This window comes from Pollachius pollachius (assembly GCF_949987615.1).
Source record: "Pollachius pollachius genome assembly, chromosome: 16".
In the NCBI taxonomy this organism is placed as follows: domain Eukaryota; kingdom Metazoa; phylum Chordata; class Actinopteri; order Gadiformes; family Gadidae; genus Pollachius; species Pollachius pollachius.
The window spans coordinates 3,799,661-3,820,647 of NC_136949.1; the positions used below are offsets into that span (position 1 = coordinate 3,799,661).

General features: G+C 53.3%; 1 protein-coding gene across 1 annotated transcript in view; it reads right to left on the reverse strand.

Moving 5' to 3' along the window:
- syne1a (spectrin repeat containing, nuclear envelope 1a) overlaps positions 1-20,987 on the reverse strand; it is a gene marked incomplete at its 5' end in the record, with an annotated part of 172,465 nt that overhangs the window by 131,840 nt on the left and 19,638 nt on the right. Inside the window, 30 exon segments of the mRNA XM_079754209.1 lie at positions 14-126; positions 1,508-1,715; positions 2,226-2,429; positions 2,847-2,948; positions 3,791-3,973; positions 4,692-4,850; positions 5,215-5,368; positions 5,632-5,811; positions 5,985-6,658; positions 7,034-7,187; positions 7,552-7,718; positions 8,255-8,378; positions 9,745-9,932; positions 10,335-10,433; positions 10,779-11,006; positions 11,591-11,747; positions 12,075-12,235; positions 12,566-12,706; positions 13,394-13,558; positions 14,121-14,291; positions 14,939-15,103; positions 15,418-15,532; positions 15,660-15,868; positions 16,500-16,661; positions 17,317-17,451; positions 18,059-18,232; positions 18,493-18,651; positions 19,319-19,489; positions 20,089-20,232; positions 20,798-20,950. Of these exon segments, the coding sequence (XP_079610335.1) occupies positions 14-126; positions 1,508-1,715; positions 2,226-2,429; positions 2,847-2,948; positions 3,791-3,973; positions 4,692-4,850; positions 5,215-5,368; positions 5,632-5,811; positions 5,985-6,658; positions 7,034-7,187; positions 7,552-7,718; positions 8,255-8,378; positions 9,745-9,932; positions 10,335-10,433; positions 10,779-11,006; positions 11,591-11,747; positions 12,075-12,235; positions 12,566-12,706; positions 13,394-13,558; positions 14,121-14,291; positions 14,939-15,103; positions 15,418-15,532; positions 15,660-15,868; positions 16,500-16,661; positions 17,317-17,451; positions 18,059-18,232; positions 18,493-18,651; positions 19,319-19,489; positions 20,089-20,232; positions 20,798-20,950 (5,319 nt within the window).

A 20,987-nucleotide genomic window follows, 5' to 3' on the forward strand; every position in this document is an offset into this window, starting at 1 on the left:
AATTCGTAATTACCTTCAGGCGATAGATCTTGGCCTTCAGAGCGGCGCCGTCGCCTGATTGGCTGGAGCAGTCTCGCAGCTCCAGTTGGAGTTCGGCGAGCCAGGACTGGAACTCCTGGACCAGATCTGTTCAGAGAGCAGACGGCAGCAGGTGTTACACCACACCCAGAGAGAGAGAGAGAGAGAGAGAGAGAGAGAGAGCCACAGCCAGCCATTGAGGAGAGAGGGAGAGAGGGAGGGAGGAGAGAGAGAGTGAGAGAGAGAGGGAGGGAGAGAGAGAGGGAGAGAGAGAAAGGGAGAGAGAGAGAGAGAGAGAGAGAGAGAGAGAGAGAGAGAGAGAGAGAGAGAGAGAGAGAGGGACAGAGGTGGGCGAGACAGATGGGACGTGTGGGTGTGTCTGTCCAACAAGGCAGCGCGGCGCCGGCGTTGCCTCGGCAACCAGCCCAAAACCCCCCCTCCCTGGAGGGAGTGCTCGACGGCATCACTCTCGGCGGCAGGTGTGTGTCGGAAAGGAAGTGGGTGAACGAGTGCGCCGGCAGGGAGTCCGTTTAGGGCGCAGTGTCGCCAGCGGCGACGGCATAAGGAGTGTGTGTGTGTGTGTGTGTGTGTGTGTGTGTGTGTGTGTGTGTGTGTGTGTGTGTGTGTTGCGTCTCCTGCCGTGTCCTGATGTTGCATTGTTCCGCGCTACTTGAACTCCAAAGCGCTCTCTGGCAAATGTCAGCACCCCTACCCCGACAGACTCCCGCTGCACACTTCTAACGCACGCCCTTCGACAACAGAACGACAGTGGATAAACCACACAGCGGTACGAAACCGTCTCCTCTCAATGGATATCCGCAGGGAAAGACCCGTTCTTACACCAGAAAGTGAAACTGAAAATGAAACTGAAATTGAAGGTGTAATTGAAACAGTGTTGCGTCCCCTGGACTAAAATACCTGCTCGATCAGCCAGCGTCTGCAGCAGCAAGCTAGCTGAAGTAAGCAAGCTAGCCAGGGGTTAGAAAGCTAGCTAGGGGTTAGGAAGCTAGCTAAGCCGACCTGCTCACTAATCCAGAGGATACACACACTTTCACCTGTGCTTAACCTGCTGCCCATTAACACCACCCTCCCTGCGACTAAACAAACACCACCAAATAGCATTGAAGTTGTTATCATCAGGTTACCAGGAAAGCTAAACACCTTAAAGGTTAGTTATACCATATTATACGAGAGAAAATCTGCCTCTTCTGAAATCACAAGTGGGCGTGTCCACCTATATGTGTGACGGATAGATGAGCCACGTTTGCTGCAGTCCACTGGGTAGGCGGGTAGACTGTTCTATCTAGCACACATCTAGGTGGACACGCCCACTTGTGATGTCAGAAGAGGCAGATTTTCAAAACGGCTTGTACCGGCTAATCACACTCACACCTGGTGGTATAATATGTCACCTTTGGTGGCAGTAAGTGTATAAAGTACGCAGACTCGTGTTCAACTCTCCTCCGCCCCCCCGCTGTGCCTGCCTTACCGTTGAAGTGCAGCTGCATTCCGGCCTGCAGGCCGCCCCAGGTCCGGTTGCAGCGCAGCGCCGCCGCCTCCGTCCCCTTGGCGATGGCGGTGAGCTCGGCCGAGAGGCGGGACAGCTCCGGGGACGGGTGGGACCGGGACAGGGACGTCAGGGACTCCCGGGCCGTCTCCAGGTCAGCACGCTGCTGCTGGACCGCGCCCTGCAGGTCCTGGGGGGGGGAAAGGAGAACCCGAGGTCAGGGGACACCTCTGTAAGGGGAAGGGAAGTGATGTCACTTCACTTCATCCATCTTTGGAGCAGCAAGGGGTGGGAGGTGATTGGATGGGAGGCTGTGAGGAGAGGACGGACAAGGGGGCGTGGTGGAGGGATGGAGTGGTTGGGTGGAATGAGGCGGGGGGCTGGGGAAGGGAAGGGAAGGGTGTTAGAGTCCCAGCACTCGGTTGGAACCTAGAACAAGTGGTGTCAACGTAGGACAAACACAGGCGTCGCTTCATAACACAAATGAAGGGTCTGCTCCTTTAACGTAACCAGGGCAGGGGTGGTAGACTTATAAGACATATAAGACACAAATTGCAACCGAACGCCGTAAATGTAAGAAGAAGAGGACGGAGAAATGGGTCCGTTCAACGCTGCATTGGATGAAAGCGACTTATAGAGCCAATAGGACACTGGAGGAAACAGGGCAGAGAGCCCGGTTGTGTGTAGGGGGAGCGCGGACCTTCACGGTGTCCATGTGGTCCGCGGTGGACTCCTCCGACAGGCCGGCCAGGGAGCCCTCCACCGCCTCCAGCCGGGCGGTCATCTGAGAGGCCAGGTCCTCGAGCCGCTGCCTCTGGAAGCTGAAGTAGGTGAGGGCGTGCTTGGCCTGGTTGTAGACCTCATGGGCGTGGGCCATCTTCTTCCTGAGGTCCGACTCCAGGACCTGGGTGGAGGGGAACACAGGGGGGGGACGTGGGTCTGGATCACTGGTTCCTCAAGGGGCACCAGACCCCATTTTTTAGGCCTCGGAAAATGGCGTACACTTTGAGTCAGTGGCCTCACATATTGATTACTCCCAATCAACATCTGCCCTTGATGTCAATTTATGATGAATCGCTAGGCATTTGTCTGTATGTAAAGGACATTGATGACACTTTTCAAACCTTAAAAGCAAAAATAATTCGAATATCGACAGGTCAAGAACCGGGTCCGAACATACACATCAGGTGACCCAGTGGGGGGCATCGGCTGGGAAACACTGGGCTCCCACCGACCCAACACCCGCATGAACACAACGGGTGACCGCAAGGGCAATCGTTTGACGAAGAGAACCTTTTCTACGGCCCTGTGAGGGACCCACCTGCATCTGTACGGGCGTCTGCTGGAGCCTGGCCCGATCCTTCAGCTCCAACACCCGGTCCTGCAGGGCATCAAGACTCTGCTCCCTGATCTCCGCCTCCGTCTGCGGGTCGAAAGGACGAGAGAGAACCAGACTAGGATCAGTCGAGGCAAACCCTTGACTTTACTGAGAGAAGAACGGAGAAGATTCACAAGGAACCGCTCAGGGGATCTATGGGCGGTTGTGAATCCAAGGTTACGGTCAGATGATCTCAGATCCAGCAGTACTGGGTTGTAGAGATACTTCTGGGGGGGACACGGCGGAGATCCTTGGACGGATAGCAGAAACATATTATTCTACCGAAGAAAACTCATCCTCGCGAGCAAAGGAAGCTTTCAGAAGGGTTTTTAAAGGTGTATCTCTGCAGTGGCCAGTCTACACGGCGTTGATTTAAAACCTTTACAGACCCTTTCACTAGTGCTCGCCAAGGTTTGTGTACGCTCTGAGCCATGGCCGTGTGTACAAATCCCAGCCACATGATTGATTGAAACAATATGAAGCAAGAAAACTGAAACCCCCTGTCCACCTATCAATCTCAAACTTTATTTATGTAGCGCCTTTCTTGCAAAAAGGTGCTTGACAATTCAAGAAAAGACAAATAAATAAAATATATAGTATATATAATAAAAGAAGAGAATGCTGAGCTAAATAGGTATGTCTTATGGTTTCTTCTAAAGGTGTTCACAGATTGTGATCACCGTTAGTGACACTATATGGCGCCTTCCTATAGGTCCCTGTCTTCACCTGGGAAAACTCAAAGGCCAGTACCAGAGGAACTGATTGATCTAGAGGGAGCATACATCAGAAGCATGTCTGACAAGTATTCTATATCTGAGCTTTAGGCCACCAGACGCGAATCTAAAGTCTGGCTCGTGAGAGGACTGGTCTGACCAGCCATGTTTCACCTGGAAGGTGGCAAGGCGGGCCTCTGCCTTCTGCCCGTCGCTGAGATTGGCCACGCTGTCCGTGAGGTCGACGATGGCGGCGGAAGCCCATTGGCCGATGTCCTGCTCTGTGGCCTTGAGGTCGTCCCAGAGGGCCACGCAATAGCCCAGTCGCTCGCCGTTGGTTTGAAGTCTCTCGGAAACCTGGAGCGACAAAGACAAACCCACAGTCTTTCAGGGCTGTCAGTCATGCAGACGGAAGTCTCACTCTCTCTCAACCCATCTCTCTCTCTCTCTCTCAACCCATCTATCTCTCTCTCTCTTAACCAATCTCTCTCTCTCTCTCTCTCTCAACCCATCTCTCTCTCTCCCTCTCTCCCTCTCTCGATCTCTCTCTCTCTCTCTCTCTCTCTCTCTCTCTCTCTCTCTCTCTCTCTCTCTCTCTCTCTCTCTCGCTCTCTCTCTCTCTCATCCCTCTCAGCCTTCATTTCCTATCATGGGTTGTTTTTCTGGATTAATTGTTTGGACAGATGCGTAGGAGAAAGATGACAGGCAGACAGTAAGGCAGATAACGTGTCTAGACTTGTTTATACTTCTGTCTCCTTTATTGCATTCGCGCCGCCTGCCGAATCGCTCACAGATGATGGAGGGGGAACACACAAAGACAATTATATTTGGTTGCTGGGACAACCGCATCGCAGACCCTTTGTCAGATACCTACCCTAGATTATAATTGATAACGTGTCAATTCATCCCGTGAAACATGGGAGAACACTGCATGATGTGTTTTAATCTGTAAGAATCCGCTTTATTGTTTGGCATATAATTTACAGCTCTGTCGTTTACTATGGATACATTTTAAATCGTCTGCATCGTTGATTATCTCTCATCGCTCGTTAATGATCTCCAGGCCGCCCCCCACCTCCAGCCACTGGTCCCTCAGTGTCTCCATGTCCGTCTGGATGGAGTGTGTGTCATGCCCGGGGGTCTTCTCCATCTCCCTCTGGAGGTCCTCCTCGGTGCTGATGAGGAGGTCCATGGACTCCTGTCCGTCTCTGAGCTCCGCCTGAACCGCCTCGTGCTGGACAGACAGAGGGACACGGGTGTCACCGCAACATGTCCCCACAAGGTTAGGAAACTATTCTAGAGAGTGTTAGCTTTCAAAGGTGCTGTAGGAGAGGTTAAAAAGCCTTTATTTGAGCCCCATCTGTTTGAAAGGGCAAAGCCCTCCCTCAGCTATACCTGAGGGAATTGCGCTGTCAGAATATGTGTTTCGAGTTCACTGCGCCAGTCTCCATGTGAGCCGCAGTAGACTCTAGACCACTCCCGGCTCAGTGATGACCATTCTTCCCTGATTGGTTCTGTGAATCCGTCCTGCCCGTCAGTCACAGGCACGTGAAATGCAACACTTGTCGAGGTGCGGGAGGGGACTGGAAGGGTCTTACCCGCGCGAGGATCCGGCGGACCTCCTCGCGGCTGTGGTTGTGGTCGGGCAGGCTGTGGGTGACGGCCAGGGCGTTCTCCAGCGCCACGCCAAGGCTGGACCTCAGCGCGTGGAACTGACGGAGGAGCTGGATCACGGCCCCGCTCTGCTCCTGACTGCACACAAACACACGAAAACCAGTGACAACACTCCTTCAGTGATGGGTTCCGATCCGGGAGATAGGTCGAGTAAAATAGTTAGGGTTCAGGGACAGTTAAGACAGCGCAGACCAAGACATAGGCCGACAAGAACGTTTTGAAACCAATATTCCAAAAAGTTCTGTAAATTTCCCTTTACATATTGAAACGAAAACATAGAAACATAGATGTTACAATAATGCACAGGTTGTTCTAAGTTTCGTCCTCCTCAGGCAGCGTACCCGTGGGCGATCAGGGCCGTGACGCTGGTCCACGCCGCCTCCACCAGGCCCACCTCCCGCAGGGCGTCCCCAGCCAGCTCGCTGTCCCTCTGGGCCAGCTGGCTGCCTCTCTCCCCCAGCCAGTCCCGGGAGTGCTGCAGACACTGGAGCTCGTCCTCCATCTGGACGAAGGTGCGGAGCCTGGAGGACCACAGTGGCAACGAGAACACCAATCAGACCGAGGCAAAAAGGAGGTCACGACAAAACACGGCGGCTGGGGACCGGAAAGTTCTGTCCTACTTTACGGTGGGACTGTTCCTTGATGTCTGGAATGTAATCGTGGTTCCACCATTAAAACGTCTTTAATGAATGACCTGTTCTGGAAGGCTTGCACGGAGCTCTCGCGGGCGTCCTCTTTCCTGGCCGCCTCCTCCAGCCTCGCCAGCCCGGCCATCACCTCCTCCTTCCTCTCCCGGAAGGAGCTCCAGAGCGCCCCCAGGGCCTCCGCCTCGCTCTGCCTCCAACCCAGGGTCCTCTGCACTCCCTCCAGCCCCGTCATGAGGCCCGCCGTCTGGCCCCTACAGGAAGTCCGCCTCCCCTGCGAGGCGGGCCCCTCGGTGGCCCCCAGTGCGGGCTCGGCCTCGGCCTCGGCGCCGACCAGGTGGAGGTGGGCCTTGCTCAGCCGGCCGTCCAGCCCAAGGGCCTCCGCCTCCAGCGCCGCCAGGTCCCGGGCCGCCGCGCCCACGCCGGCGTGCAGCTGCTCCGCCTTGGAGCGGTCCCAGCTGCCCCGGCCCTCCAGGGCCTCGCGGAGGCGCTGTGCCGCTCGCCGGGCCTCGGCGTGCCTCCGGAGGAAGGGCCCCAGCTCGGCCAGGCAGGCCCCCCGCAGACGCAGCAGCCTCTGGGCCTCGCCCAGAGGCTGCAGGCACTCCTCCCTCCAGCCGCGGAGCTGCTGCCGCGCCTCCGGGGTGGAGGAGGGCAGCAGGGAGGACTCCACCCCGTGGAGGGTCTCCTGGAGGGGCGCGGGCTCCAGGAGACCGGTCTCTTGCTCCTGGGGACAGGGGGGGGGGTTATTTTGGGTCTGGGCTGAGGTCCCAGGGCTAAGACGGAGGCCGAGGAAGATTGGGTTGTCTAGAGGGGGACTTCACTGGACCTGGAGCTCTTGGAACCTGGACCTGGACCTCAGAGGTCCAGGTCCAGGTTCCAAGAGCTCCAGGTCCAGTGAAGTCCCCCTCTAGACATCTCTGTCTGGACCTGGACCATAAAATTAAGCAGCAACCGTTTGGATCAAGTATGTGTGTCAATTCTATGAACCACACGCAATATACGAATAGTCATCGACAGAAAGGAACATGCACAAGACGCAATGCACACCATAAAAGTTGTTTGCGGGCACAAACTTGCTATGAATTGACTGATCCCTCACCTGCAGTTGTCTGACCGCAGCCTCCAGGTCCTCCATATCCACCTGGGAGGAGCTTCTGAGGCCGGACAGGAAGTTGTCACTCCACTGGGCCAGGGCGACCAGGTGCTTGTCGAAGACCTCCAGCCGGGACAGGTGGGTCTCCAGCAGCTCCAGTCTGAGAAGGTCAGGCAGAAGGGGTCACGTGTGAGGCTAACGGGCTAACGGGCTAACAGGCTAACGGGCTAAAGCCTTGTCTCAGATCCACACGCACTACAGCACGGAGATGCGGACAAGCTAATGCTAAGATAACACTAAGCTACAGCCAAGCTAACGCCAAGCTAATGCTATGCTAACGCTTGGCGGCTAACGCTAAGCTAATGCTAGCCTAACGCTAGCCTAATGCTAGGCTAACGCTAGGCTAACACTAGGCGGCCAACGGTAGCCAGTTACCGCTAGGCTACCACTAGGCTAACGCTAGCTGGTTAATGCTAGCCTAACGCTAGCCGGCTAACGCTAGGCGGCTAACGTTAGGCGGCTACCTGTGTGTCACGCTGTCCTTCAGGGACGAGCATCTCTCCTGCAGGCGTGTGATGTCCTCGGTGATGTCACGGACACACTCTTCGGGCGCCGTGGGCGTCAGCGACAGCCTCAGGCTCAGCAGACCCTCCAGGGCCGTCTCATTGGCCGGGGCCTCGCTCTGCATTTCCTGTACGGGAGAGAGCGTGTTCGGATTCACTGCTGTGGACTCATTAGTCGTTTAGCAGATGCTTTTATTCACAGTGACGCACAGTGGGTTATTTTAAGCTCAATGGCTTCAAGGAGCAGGGAGGTGGTGTGGATCTGGCTCTAGGATGCTTACTGGCTAGACTGGGTACATGAGGGGATTCAACCCACACCCTCACATCATAACCACTAGACTATCTTGCCCTAGATTTCTTAGATATTTTAGTAACTAAGGTAACGAATTACCTTCGTAGCATGCCAGTGTTAAAGATGAAAAATGAATACAGTTGCAATATCTAATGCAAATACATATTAGATAACATCAGGAAAAGGGCTGTATATCACAATGCTGGTGATGATATGTTGGTGATGTTGTGCTTGTTAGGTCAAACCTAAAACAAATTTGTATTCTTACATCCACCCTGCAAGGTACTGCATCTAGCGTGCGTTTACCCAGGGCCATAAATCACCCTGTGATTCTGTCTGGGTTAACGTCTCTAGCAGCAGCAGCACACTGACCTGTATATTCTGCAGTTCATTCCGCAGCTTCACTTTGTCTGCAGACAGGTGATGGATGTCCGGACAGCAGATCATCTCACACCTGTCCAGCCAGCTCCTGATAGAGGACGACTCCTTCTCGAAGCTGAAAGACAGAGCCACTCAATCTTTATTTGTCTTCTCGTCGAAGCGTGGTCCTCCCATTAAGAGGGGAGAGGCCGTCTCCTTTCGCACCACATGACTACTTCTCTTTTATTTGTTCAAATGTAAAAACAAAAAAGACATTTAAAGACGCGTATAAGCCGACGGGACGCACACGTGTGAATTCTATCAGAATCCCGCTGTGTTTTCCATAAGCTCACGTGTGTTTTGAGATTAGTTTGAGGTTTCACACTCTATTTGTTCATGTTATTAGTATCAATGACAGAGGCCATTATGGGTCAGCCTTATCTGCCTGTAGCATCCAGCGGCCGCGTGTTATCCCTGATAGATCCACCCACAGGGAGGGAGATGAGGCTGGAGCCATATGGAAATCTATCATCTCAAGAGCACACACACACAGACAGACACAAACACGCAGACACACACACACGCGCACAGGTACACACACACACACATATACACACACACACACACACACACACACACAGACAGACACACAGATATATACACACATACACACGAGCACACATACACACCCAGACACAGACACACACACACACACAAACACACAAAGACAGACACATACAAACCCAGACACAGGCACACACACACAAACACACACACACACACACACACACTTGCACACACACAGCGAGCGGTAATAGTGTAGCTTATTTCATTTGCGGTGGAGTGTCCCCTCGCTGGGGCCTCAACGGGGAGAGGCCGGCGCTTTATCATCGGACGCACCGACACGCGGACGCAGGAACGCCCGGGGATAAGAGGGAAGGTTATTAGAACGGGAGCGTCCACCTCAGGGGCACAGAGGGGAGGAGAGGGAGCAGGAGGCGAGGAGGAGGAGGAGGAGGAGGAGGATGAGGAGGAGGGAGGAGGGATGAGGAGCAGACAAAAGGTCCTGCTCCCAGAACTGATTGAGAGATAATGGAATGACTCAAGGAGAGTGAATGGGAATACACGGGAGGCTTTTCCCGGGAATGGGAAGAGGAGATCAGAGGAAGGAGACGGAGGAGAACCGGCGTCGCGAGGGGGAAGTCAAACACAGAGCGTACAAATTGGCATGTGCGCCACGTGAGCAGAATCACAATTGGCAACATGGTGTATGCCAAACAGCCCCATTGAACCTGCTGATCCTTACAGGCTGCATATACATACTGACACTGATGCATACAAATTCATCGTGCCGCAGTGTGGAGATCAGTGCGATCCTCCGGCTGCCCTGGCAAACATTGACTCAAGAGTTTCACGTTTCATTCGGCTTCAGTTTCCTCTTGGTTCATTAACGCGTGGCCGTTTCAGCCGGCCCCTGGGCCCTGTGTCGCCGGTCGCCGTACCGTTGCCAGAGCGTGAGGAGGTTCTCCAGAGCAGCCTGCTTTTCTTTGGCCCGCTCCACGTCCTCTCGCTGGCGCTCCTGGAGGCGGGCCACCTCCCCCTCCAGCGGACCCCCGTCGCCGAGCCTTTTCAGGGCCGAACACAGAGCCGTCAGCCTGGGGGTCAGCTGCTCCACGGCCTGGCACAGTTCCTACACGCCCGATGGCAAACAGGAGAGAACGCGGTCATTCAAGCGCCAACCACAGTGCTAACGTTGGTTATGATGAAGTTATTCAAATGATTCACTGTATTATTGGGACACAATGCCAGACAGGTAGGGAGCATTCTGTTCTATTTAGGTCTCGGAAATATTTAGAAAAATAAGAGGGGGGGAGAGAGAGAAAGAGAGAGAGAGAGAGAGAGAGAGAGAGAGAGAGACAGCGAAAGAGACAGAGACAGAGACAGAGAGAGTATTAGTAATATTGACCTATGATGTTTGCCTGACTTGGTGATTTGTGTTTGAGTCGTGAATTGGCTTCAGCTGTGTCATGTTGGACCACTGAGAAAATGTTGGGCAAACTTTGTGCAGCAACTTATTGGACGTCTTTCCTACCACGTGTTCTTGCAGGCCTCGGTACGTCTCGGAAGAAGAACTACAGAACGTGATCGGAAGGTCCAGCTTCTCTTCGAGGTCACTCATCGATTTCTTCACCTGCCGATGACAAGATGGTAAATAAATGGACTGCACTTCCATAGTGCTTTCCTAACCAGTGGCCACTCTACAAGTGTCGAGGTAGAGCCAGGGAGCCTGGACGCTAGAAAGAGCCAGGGATCGAACAAGCAACCTTTAAGCTACCAGATACCCGCTCTACCTCCCGAGCCACATGCCGCCTAACAAACAATCGTTAAGTTTAATTATATTATATATATAATTATATTATATTAATTGTATATATTTTCCCAATTTTCGTTGAAAACCAAGCATTTTTTAAACATACAAAGTGGACCAATCACAGGAGTGACAGGCTTCCAGGTGTTGGATTGGATCATTCCTCACCTGTTCCAGGTTATCGCTGTAGCGCTGTCGGTGGGAGGCGCTCTGTTGCAGCTGTCCAATCAGCTGCTGTACCCTGCCCCTGAGCTCCTCTAGGCCACGCCCCATCTGGCCCAGCCGCGCCCGGATACGCCCCACCTCCCCGGGGGTCACGTACCCGGACAGGGCCTGGCTCTGCCCCTCCAGTTGGACCAGCCACGCCCTCTTTTCCTCTAGGGCCGCCTCCACTGCCTGATGGGCGGGGTTACAGAAGGGAGGTGGGCGGGCGGCATAAAGGAAGAAGGGCATTGGTTGAGAGATTGATATTAAAGGTACAGTATGCAAAGTGTTGCAACAAAATGTTGTACATGTGTGCTCTGAAACACATTCTGTCATGTAGACCTGATCTTAAGTCGATAAATCTCATGTTGAATATCGAAAGGCAGGCAGATGGGAGGGGTTTGGAGAGACTAGAGAGAGGGAGGGGTGAGGAGGTTTGACTGGAGCTAGCTTGAAATCGTAAGGCTCGTATATAGTACCTTTAAATTTAAATAAAGTATAGAAAGGTTGGAAAGTGATGATCAACTGTCAGGGTTGAACCTTTTCATTTCCCACGTCAGCAAGAATTAATTCCAATTGGATCTCATAATACCATAATATGAATTCTGTATCGACCTCGATTTGAATATTATCATGAAAGTGATGCTATCACTTTCTTAATACGTTTGAAGCAGATCCTTTCCATCAGACACCACCGTAACCATGACAAAGGAAAAATGACACAGAATGAGCAGATATGAATATGGAGCCGAGGAACAATTTAAGGGATTCCATACCTCCACCGTGCTGAGCTGTTTGTCCAGAGAATCAGGAGAAGAGGCGGGGCTGATGTCTTCCAGCTCCCGCTCTTTCTCCGAGATCCACGGGAAGAAGGCCTCTGATTGGCTGCCAGAGTGTTCCCACCAAGTATGCACCAGCTCCAATTGGTTGATACTTGGCGAAAGAGAAAAGTTACACGTTTAGTATCAAACCTTTTTTTGAAAATGCATTTGTAGTAGTAGGGTTTTTCACACTCATAGTGTGTGAAAGAGTCAGATCACAAAATGTGCACAATTATCAGCTCATCAACTAATCAGCTATTAACCAATTATTACATTACATGCATACATACATTTCTGTCAAAAATAACCCCGAAATGTCCACAAAAACACAGTGAGACCCAAACTGTACAGCCTTCGACTCACTGATTTGGGGGTAAACTTGCCCTTTGATGTGTCTAGTGGAAGTGAAAAGAACAAAAGAGTTGGAACGGCCCCTCACTTCTTTCTAAGGTGCTCTTGGAGCCGGGCGATGGCCCCCATGGTGGAGCGGGCCTGCTCCAACAGCAGCCTCTGGTTCTTGGCTCCCAGATGGACGCCTGGCGCCTTCTCCAGGAGAGACTTGGCTCTGGTGGTCCACTCCTCACCCCGGCTGAAAAGCTCCTACACAGAGACAGGGGGGACAGCGTGAATTGGTGGAGGACTAGTCTTGTGTCTGTGGAGGGAAAATACGGGATCTTAACGCAAACACAATCAACAATAGGAACGATACTGTCCAGGAGAGAAACACCAAACACACACACACACACACAAACATAGTCTTGCTCACACTCTATCACAAACTCACACACACACATTATCATACACACACACACACGCACGCACGCACGCACACACGCACGCACGCACACACACACACACACACACACACACACACACACACACACACACACACACACACAGACACACACTCATACAAACACACACACATACCTTGCTGAGGTCCAGTTCAGTCTTCAGGCTGTGCTGGCTGTTGAAGAGAAGTTCTTTGGCAAGGCCTGCGTTGGTGCCGGTTAAGAATTTCCAAATGGATTCTCTCTCGCTCTCAAACTCCTGCCAGGCCCTGAGAGCCGTCTGGAAGAGACGTAAAGCAGGAGAAGCTCACACAAGCTGGGCAGGATGGATGGGTAAGGTGGTCATAAACTAAACTATTTGCAGTTAACTGTAGATCCAAACACATGCAGGACACACTATCCTCATAAAGAGAAAACGTCGCAGTTTGAATTGCTCAGTTAGATTTTGTGTAGTTTTTGTTGATTCCTCCAGTTGTCCTGAGTAACTGTTTTCTTTAACCTCATTTAAATTTAGCAAACGCTTTCATCTGAAGCGACTTTTATCCATTCACACACTGACAGCGGGGGCAACCATGCAAGGCGACAGCCAGCTGGTCTGAAGCAGTTAGACAGGGGGGTCTGGCTCAGGGACACTCCACACTCAGCTAGGAGGAGCCGGCGATCGAACCAGCAACTTTCTGGTCAGTAGTCAACCGTTCTACCGCCTGAACTAAGCCGACATGATCCTAAGCTAAAGATCTACGCATGTTGCCAACAGAGCAGTGGAATCGGCATGTACATAACAACGACAACAAGAAGACACAACCACTCAGTTAACAGACTGCGACACTGCGATCAATACCTCGTTAACACAGGACTCATCATTGATCAGCGACTCGACGGCGATCAATGACGCTTGTCGATGCACGAAACACGGACGGCGCGCGGACCAATGAAACGCCCCCCCTGGGGGAGAACCCCCGCCTACCTGGAGGTTGTGCTCCTGGGCGTCGGACTTCAGGTCCCCCTCCCCGAAGGCCTCCTCCAGCTCGCCCAGCGACCGGCTTATTCCCTCCTCCTTCTGTAGCTGGCGGCAGTGGGCCACCAGAAGCTCCGCCTCCTTCCTGCCCGCGTGCAGGCGCTTAAGGTGTTGCTGCGAGACGCACGCACACGCAGACACGAACACGCACAGACACACAGAGACAGACACACAGACACACAGACACAGACACGCACACAGAGACAGACACACAGACACAGACACGCACGCACGCACGCACGCACGCACGAATGCACGCACGCACACACACAGAGACAGACACACAGACACAGACAGAGACAGAGACAGAGACACATATACAGGCACAGACACACACACACGCACAAGGACGAAGACACAGACACAGACGCAGACGCAGAGACACAGAGACAAAGACACGCACACACACACACACACACAGACACAGACAAAGAGACACGCACACGCACACACACACACACACACACACACACACACACACACACACACACACACACAGGGATATCTGCCAGTCAGCACGAATAAAGAAGCTATGGAATATTCTATTCAATGTAAATATCTATTGAAATGTTTCTTTCGTTAGGGTCAACAAATCTCATCGGTTTTCTCCTCTGAGATCCTACCTCAAACCCTACCGGTGGAAACAGTTTTGCTGGTGGGGAAAAGCCAACCTCACCTGGTGAATTAAGTACAGCTGCCTGGCCTCGTCCAGGGTCTCCGCCTCCAGGACCCTGCCGTAGTGCTCCTGGGCCTCCCGTCGCACCCTGTACACCTCCTCCAGAGCTCCGCGCACCTCCTCCCTCAGCTCCTCACTCTGGAACATGGAGGAGCCCCCCTCCTCGTCCCACTGGAGGAGGAGGAACAGACGATGAACGACGAGGACAAAGGTGGAAATCGACAGACTGCAAACTCGCAACTACAACCCTGGAGAGCGATCGATTGGTTCGAAAGACCGTTATTCAGAGGGAATGCTCGGTCGAGGTTCATGGCAAAACAAGACGGTGACTACGGTAGCTACGGTTTTGTACGCAGTGGACAGTCAACGGTACGCATTGTCATTCCCATGCCTTAGGGGGCGCTCTACGTCACCTGCGTGTGCCTTGTAACATCATCAAGTGTAAGGTGTAACATCATTCTGGTGCTAGTACATCAGAGTTAAAGAGGATGTCAAAGTAAATGGTAAATGGACTACATTTCTACAGCGCTTTTCTAAGCAGTCCGCCGGACCGCCTTAACATTCATCCATTCATGCACACATTCACACCCCGACGGCGGTGTCAACCATGCGAGGCGACAGCCAGCTCACCGGAGCAGTCAGGGCGAGGTGTCTCGCTCTGGAACACCTCGACACTCGCAGCCCAGAGTTGATATGGGCCCCCCGTGCCGCCCATATCAACGTCTCGACCTGCGTCCTTGTGTCACTGTGCTACTATCAAGTCCTCCTTATGTTATATCACAAACATAAGGGCTGGGGTGGAGGTCGGGGGCCCTCACCTGGCAGAGGGAGGAGAGCAGGGCCCTCAGGTCGGTGGAGAGCTTGGCCAGGGCAGCCCTCTCCCTCTGGACCTCCAGCTCGAGGCTGACCTCGGAGAGCGCGGCCAGGCGGCGCTTCAGCCAGCACAGGGTCTCCTCGCGCTCGTCCACCGCCTCCTGCAGGGCCTGGGGGGGGGGGGGGGGGGGGGGGCGACGGGCGGGCAGGATATGAACACACAGGAAGGGGGGGATCAGGGTCAAGGTTATGGTTAAAGGGGAACCGTCACTCTCACTGTTTGATGACACAAGAGAGGAGCTAAGTCAACTCTGTTTCTGTTCAAAGACGATCCTTCGAGACGTTGGACCGTTTGCGGCATCGTTCCTGGGTTTGCGTTCTCCATTGGTCTGATGTGAGGAACTGCGTTCATGGTCCAGCTTCTCCACACACCTTCTTAGGCACTGAGTCGGTTACAACAGGTAAGGGGAGAGGGGGCTCTCACCTGGAGCGCGGCGTCCACCTGCTCCTGCCGCGTGGGCGAGCCGTCCCCGGCCGTCTCCCTCAGCAACCGGACCTGTCTCCTCTGAGACGACAGCCAATCAGAGAGCTCGCAGAACCTACGACGACAGCGACGACAAGGTCCAACAAGGCGAGAATCAGGACAACACAAACCCTTCCATAGCGAATCCCAACAGATCGGAAAAAGCAAAACGAAACGAAAACAAGACCAGTCCTGGGTCTCACCGGTCGTTCCACTCCCTCCACTTGTCGGGATGCTGCAGCAGTTTGAGGCGGCTCTTCTCGATCTCGTCCGTCACGGCGGCCAGGTCCCCGGCGGCCGCGCCCAGCGCCCGGTGGGCGGGGTCGTTATCGGGAACCTGCTGGCAGAGCTCCTCCATGACCCTGAGCCGCTTCTCGCAGGACGCCAGCGGCTTGCGCTCAGCGAAGTACGCCTTTTGGGAAGCAGCAGGGGGGGGGATCGGTTCAGACGGATTCGGTCCAGTGATGTCTTATTATATTTCATCTTTGTTCCCGCAGCCCTGCGGCTGACTCGACTGCTCTCTGGTGAACCCCTTGATGGCGTTCATCACCGCTAACCCGGCGAACCTCCTTTGTATAAGAAGGTCGCCATCCTGGGGCGCCCGGGTACAGCGTGTACCATTGAGGCTCAACCCCGGTCCACAGCGACCCGGGTTCGATTCCTGCCCGTGGTCCTTGGCTGCATGTCTTCCTCTCTATCTCACTCTATCTAGCATAACAATGCTAAAATAAATCCTAAAGGGGACATATTATACCACCAGGTGTGAGTGTGGTTAGCCCTTACAAGCCGTTGTGAAGTCAAAATCTGCGTCTTCTGACATCACAGGTGTGCGTGTCCACCTAGATCTGTGCTGGATAGATGAGCAACGTTTGCTACAGTCCACTGGGAAGGCTGGTAGACTGATCTACCCAGCAGACATCAAGGTGGACACGCCCACTCGTGATGTCAGAAGACATCGATTTTTCAAAACGGCTTGTAAGGGCTAATCACCCTCACACCTGGTGGTATAATACGTCCCCTTTAAAGAAGGTCGCCGTCCTCACCCTGTGCTCCTTGATCACCCGCTCGCTGGTACAGGTCCCGGAGAGGGCCTCCATCTCCCGGCTGAGCTCCAGCCGGCAGTCCTGCAGCACCAGCGCCACCCTCCGCTGCTCCACCTCCACCTTCAGACGGACCAGGTGGCCGGGCACCTCCCCCTGGACGTCCTGGAGGGCAGCGGGACGCAAGCGTTAGCGTAGCATCGATCGAGCGGGAAAGGTAGCATTATGGATTAAAGGCAGTGTGAGGTTAGCCTGAATGTAGCGCAAGGTTAGCATAAAGGTTAGCATGGAGATGGATTTAGGGCAGCGTGAAGTTAGCATGAGTTTAGCACGAGGGTAGCATTTAGGTAGCATGAACCATGAAGGTAGCTTTAAGTTAGCATTATGGTAGCATGACGGTAGCATGACGTTAGCAAGAGGTTAGCAATAACTTAGCAAGGATGTAGCATGAAGGTAGCATGAATGTAGCATGAATGAAGCATGACATTACGGTTGTAAGCATAAAAAACATAATAAGAATAATAAAGCAGCTTAAAACAGTGGCCATGTGAGAAGGACCTAACACAGCGCCTGTCCATCGTTCGGTGCGGCAGTCTGTTAGTCGATGTGAATACGCAACATGACACGCAACGTTTATCGAGCTAATCCATTTAGCTAGCGGCCGCTGATTTGATAGAGTCGGCCGGGACTCCACTAAGAGGCCAGAGGTGGCGACGCGTTCAGGATAATGAAGTATTGACCGGGAGCGTCTCGCGGAGAACGCAGCGCCCCGAGCGAGAGTGGATGGGAGCGCCCTGACCCCTGACCCCTGACCCCTGACCTTCCAGTGTTTGTGCAGCCGCCGGACAGTCTCCTGCAGCTCCTGCTGCTCCGCCTCGGGCAGGATGTCGGTGAGCTCATCGCAGGCCTTCAGGAACACGCTCAGGACGCGCTGGTCCAGCTGGCTGAAGAAGTCCTGCAGGGGGTCACAAAGGGTCAGTGGGAACACGGTTTTTCCGTGGAGTGGCGGGAATATTCGGGAATTCTGTCATCGATTATCAGGATGAACCTTGGTAAAAGCTAAAGGATGTTTTTAACACATTTTCCCAGGTGATATTGTTCCTAGTAAGGGACAGACTCCTCTTCATCCTTTTTTTAAAGTTGATTTTTCTATTTTTATGCTTTATGATGAAGGAAGGAATGATTAAGGAAGACAGGAAGGTATGGGAGAGAGAGGGGAGGACATGCGGCAAAGGACCACAGGCAGGAATCGAACCCGGGTCGCTGAAATCAGGACTGGGCCTTAAAGGTATGGGCTCTACCCGGCCACCGGGCGGCATGAATAAGTTCCCCTATTCATGCTTTTAACATGAACCCTTGAAAATATGAGCAGCATGGGGCTCAGGAGGTAGAGCCGGGTCGACTGGTAACCCGAAGGCGGCTGGTTCGATCCCCGGCCTCTCCTGGCCTGAGTGCCAAGCAAGACTCACCCTCGCCCTGTTCCTGAATATTCTGCTGTGGCCCCTGAAGGGACATGTGTGTTGTGGTGTCCCCTTGTGGCCCCTGAACGGACGTGCGCTCACATTGTGTCTCCTCAGCACCTCCTCCGGGTCCCCGGGGGCCCCGGGTTCCGCCAGACAGTCCTGGGCCGCCCCCAGCGCCCGCTCCAGCTCCAGGCGGGACTCATCGAACCGCCTCCTGAGGCAGCCGCCGGCCGCGTCCTGCCGCCGCCACTCCCCCACCTCCAGGACCAGGGCCTGCCGGGACAGGGAGGGGCCCGTGGGCAAGGCGGCTAATTGTACAGTCTGATGTTCGTTAACGGAGAGGTCTTAATGAGAGAGCTGAGTGGCTCTTACCTGTGCCCCAATCTCAGGGTCCGTGAGGGGGGGGGGGTCCTCTTGTAATGTGATCAATGCTAATCAGCATTGTGGGTAGTGTAGTGTGTGTGTGTGTGTGTGTGTGTGTGTGTGTGTGTGCGAGCGAGAGAGTGAGTCTTTGTCTTTATGCGTGTGCCCACCTGTGCAGAGGCCTGTATCTCGGCGGTCCTCTTCTGCAGCAGCGTCTGGTCGACGTTGTGGAGCACCTTACTGGTGGAGAGCGCCCTCTGCAGGGCGTGGAAGTTCCTCTCGATGACCGACAGGCTGCGCTTACAGCTCTGCTGCTCCGTCAGAAGGTCCTGAGGGAAGGGAAAGGACGCCTTCATGTTGGAGGAGTAAGGAGTACGGGGAAAACAACCTTCAGGTGCTGAGTGCCGTTTTGCAAATGTTGAATTGGAGTTAGGGTTCGTAGTAACTTTACGTCTAGCTCAAGGGGCAAATATAGGTAGGCATCCCAAGCACCCCCACTACCAGAGCACCCAGCACCCAGTACCTGACAATACCGCCGCTGTCTCTGGTTTATATAAACTGGTAGAAGGTTCTAGATAGAGGTTCATCATCGTGAACCCTTCACCCTGACCCCTGAGACCTTCAGCAATCAGTTTAGCTTGTGCGCTAAAAGCTTTTGGGCGACGGCCATTGGCCCATGTTGTGGGTCGACAAGTTCGCAATGTATTGTGGGTAATGCCTGCAACGCAAAGTAAAAGTTCCTTATACAAAGTATGCCGAGATGAAGACTCATAGGAAGGACGCGTGGATCGCTTATAAAAAGGTAACGCAAATAACTACGCAGTTTTTACCTCAGCCGCAGGCACACTTTGGCAGGTGCCATTAATTAACGCTAATTAGTGTTGGGTTGCTCTTTACTTTATTGAATTAGCTGCACATTATTGGATAATTGAAACCGCTTTGCGCACCACGCACGACTGGTTCCTTGACGGGCGGCGGTGATCGGGCCGGGCGTACCTGCAAGACCGGTTTGTTCTGGCTCAGGCCGTCCGGGGCCCGAGCCGTGGCGGTGAGGAGGCCGGCCCGCTCCAGGCTCAGGTAGAAGGCCGCCGTGTGCTTCTCTATCTCCTCCAGCAGGGGCAGCAGACCGTGGCACTCTCTCACCAGGGGGGGGCATCGCTCACGGATCTGGGACAGGGGACAGGAAGGTCCTCAATGAAAACGGATCCAATGCGGATCAATCAAATGGTGATCTAAAGCCCTGTTTTACACATCACAATGATGATGATTATAGTTAACAAAGATGATTAAAGGATGATGTATAGTAGGTGTATACAAAGTATTTATGTTCAGTAATCTAGTTTACAATTGGGACATCTTGCTAGATCATTCCCATTGGTTTACAAAGTATTATTGGGTGTGACTATAAAACGGGTAGGAATTGTACCGAAATTGAATGAAGGGATCTTTACAGATATGGAAATCTATTCCCAAATGGCAACTTGGACCTACATATAAAATCTTTGTGTGTGTTACAATCAGGTAGGATATTATACCAAAGTTGAATGAAGTAATCTTTATAGACATGGAAATCTATTCCAGAATAGCAACTTGGACCTACATTTAGAGTTGATTTTTAAAGAGGTCATCTTTCCCTGACGCAAAGAGGTAACACTAGTTTGGTGGCTCCAGATGAATCAAGGGTCACCCGAAGTCCACCGGTCGTGTTTCTGCCATCTGTCTTTGGGGCCGTCTGCTGCCTCCGTGCCTCGAGGCCGTCCACCCACCTTACTCAGTTGACCTTTGGCCGTTGCCATGGCAGCCGTCACCCGGGCGCCCTCGTCCGGCGGCGTGTCCTTAGCCAGGAGCTGGGCGCTGCGCGAGGCCAGCTTGTACTGGGTCTCCATGGAGACGACCTTCTGCTTGGCGTTCTGACGGGGGAGAGGCGGGCGGGATTCAGACAAGGCGCTTCGCTTTTCTCTCATTTCACATCCGTTCCAGAGTTCACGCCGTGACATGTCAAAAACGTGACGCACCGTGACATGGCCTTTTATGATACACCACGTGACATGACAACGAGGTCATTTTGTACAAAGCAATCATGTAAATCAATCATACATATACATGAACATGGAAATGAAAACATGAATATTTAATCATGCCTATTCTATCTATTGTATTCTAATCTACTTGTAATATATATATATATATATAGTTTTTAATATAAGATGATCCAGACTGAGATCAACGGGATGTGTGTGACAGACTGAGGTATGTGTGTGTGTGCATGCATGTGCTCATGTTTGTGCATGCATGCGTGTGTGCTTGTGTGTGCATGCGTGTGCGCGTGTTTTTATGCGTGTGAGCGTGTGTGCGCATGCATGCTTGTATGTCTGTGTGCATCTGTGTGTATGTCTGTGCATGCATGCGTGTGCATGCGTGTGTGTGTGTGTGTGCGTGCATGTGCGTGCGTTTCTAGGGGCTTGTGTTCCCCACCTCCACGTCCTGCAGGAAACTCCTGACGGGGCTGAAGGCCAGCGGCACCGGGGCATTGAGCCTGGCCTCGGCCGAGTCCAGCAGCTCCCTGAGGGAGGACATGGCCTTCAGGTGGTCCCTCCTCCAGGCCTCCAGCTCCTCGGCGTGGGCGTACTGCAGCAGGACGCAGGGGGACACGCTCAGTACCCCC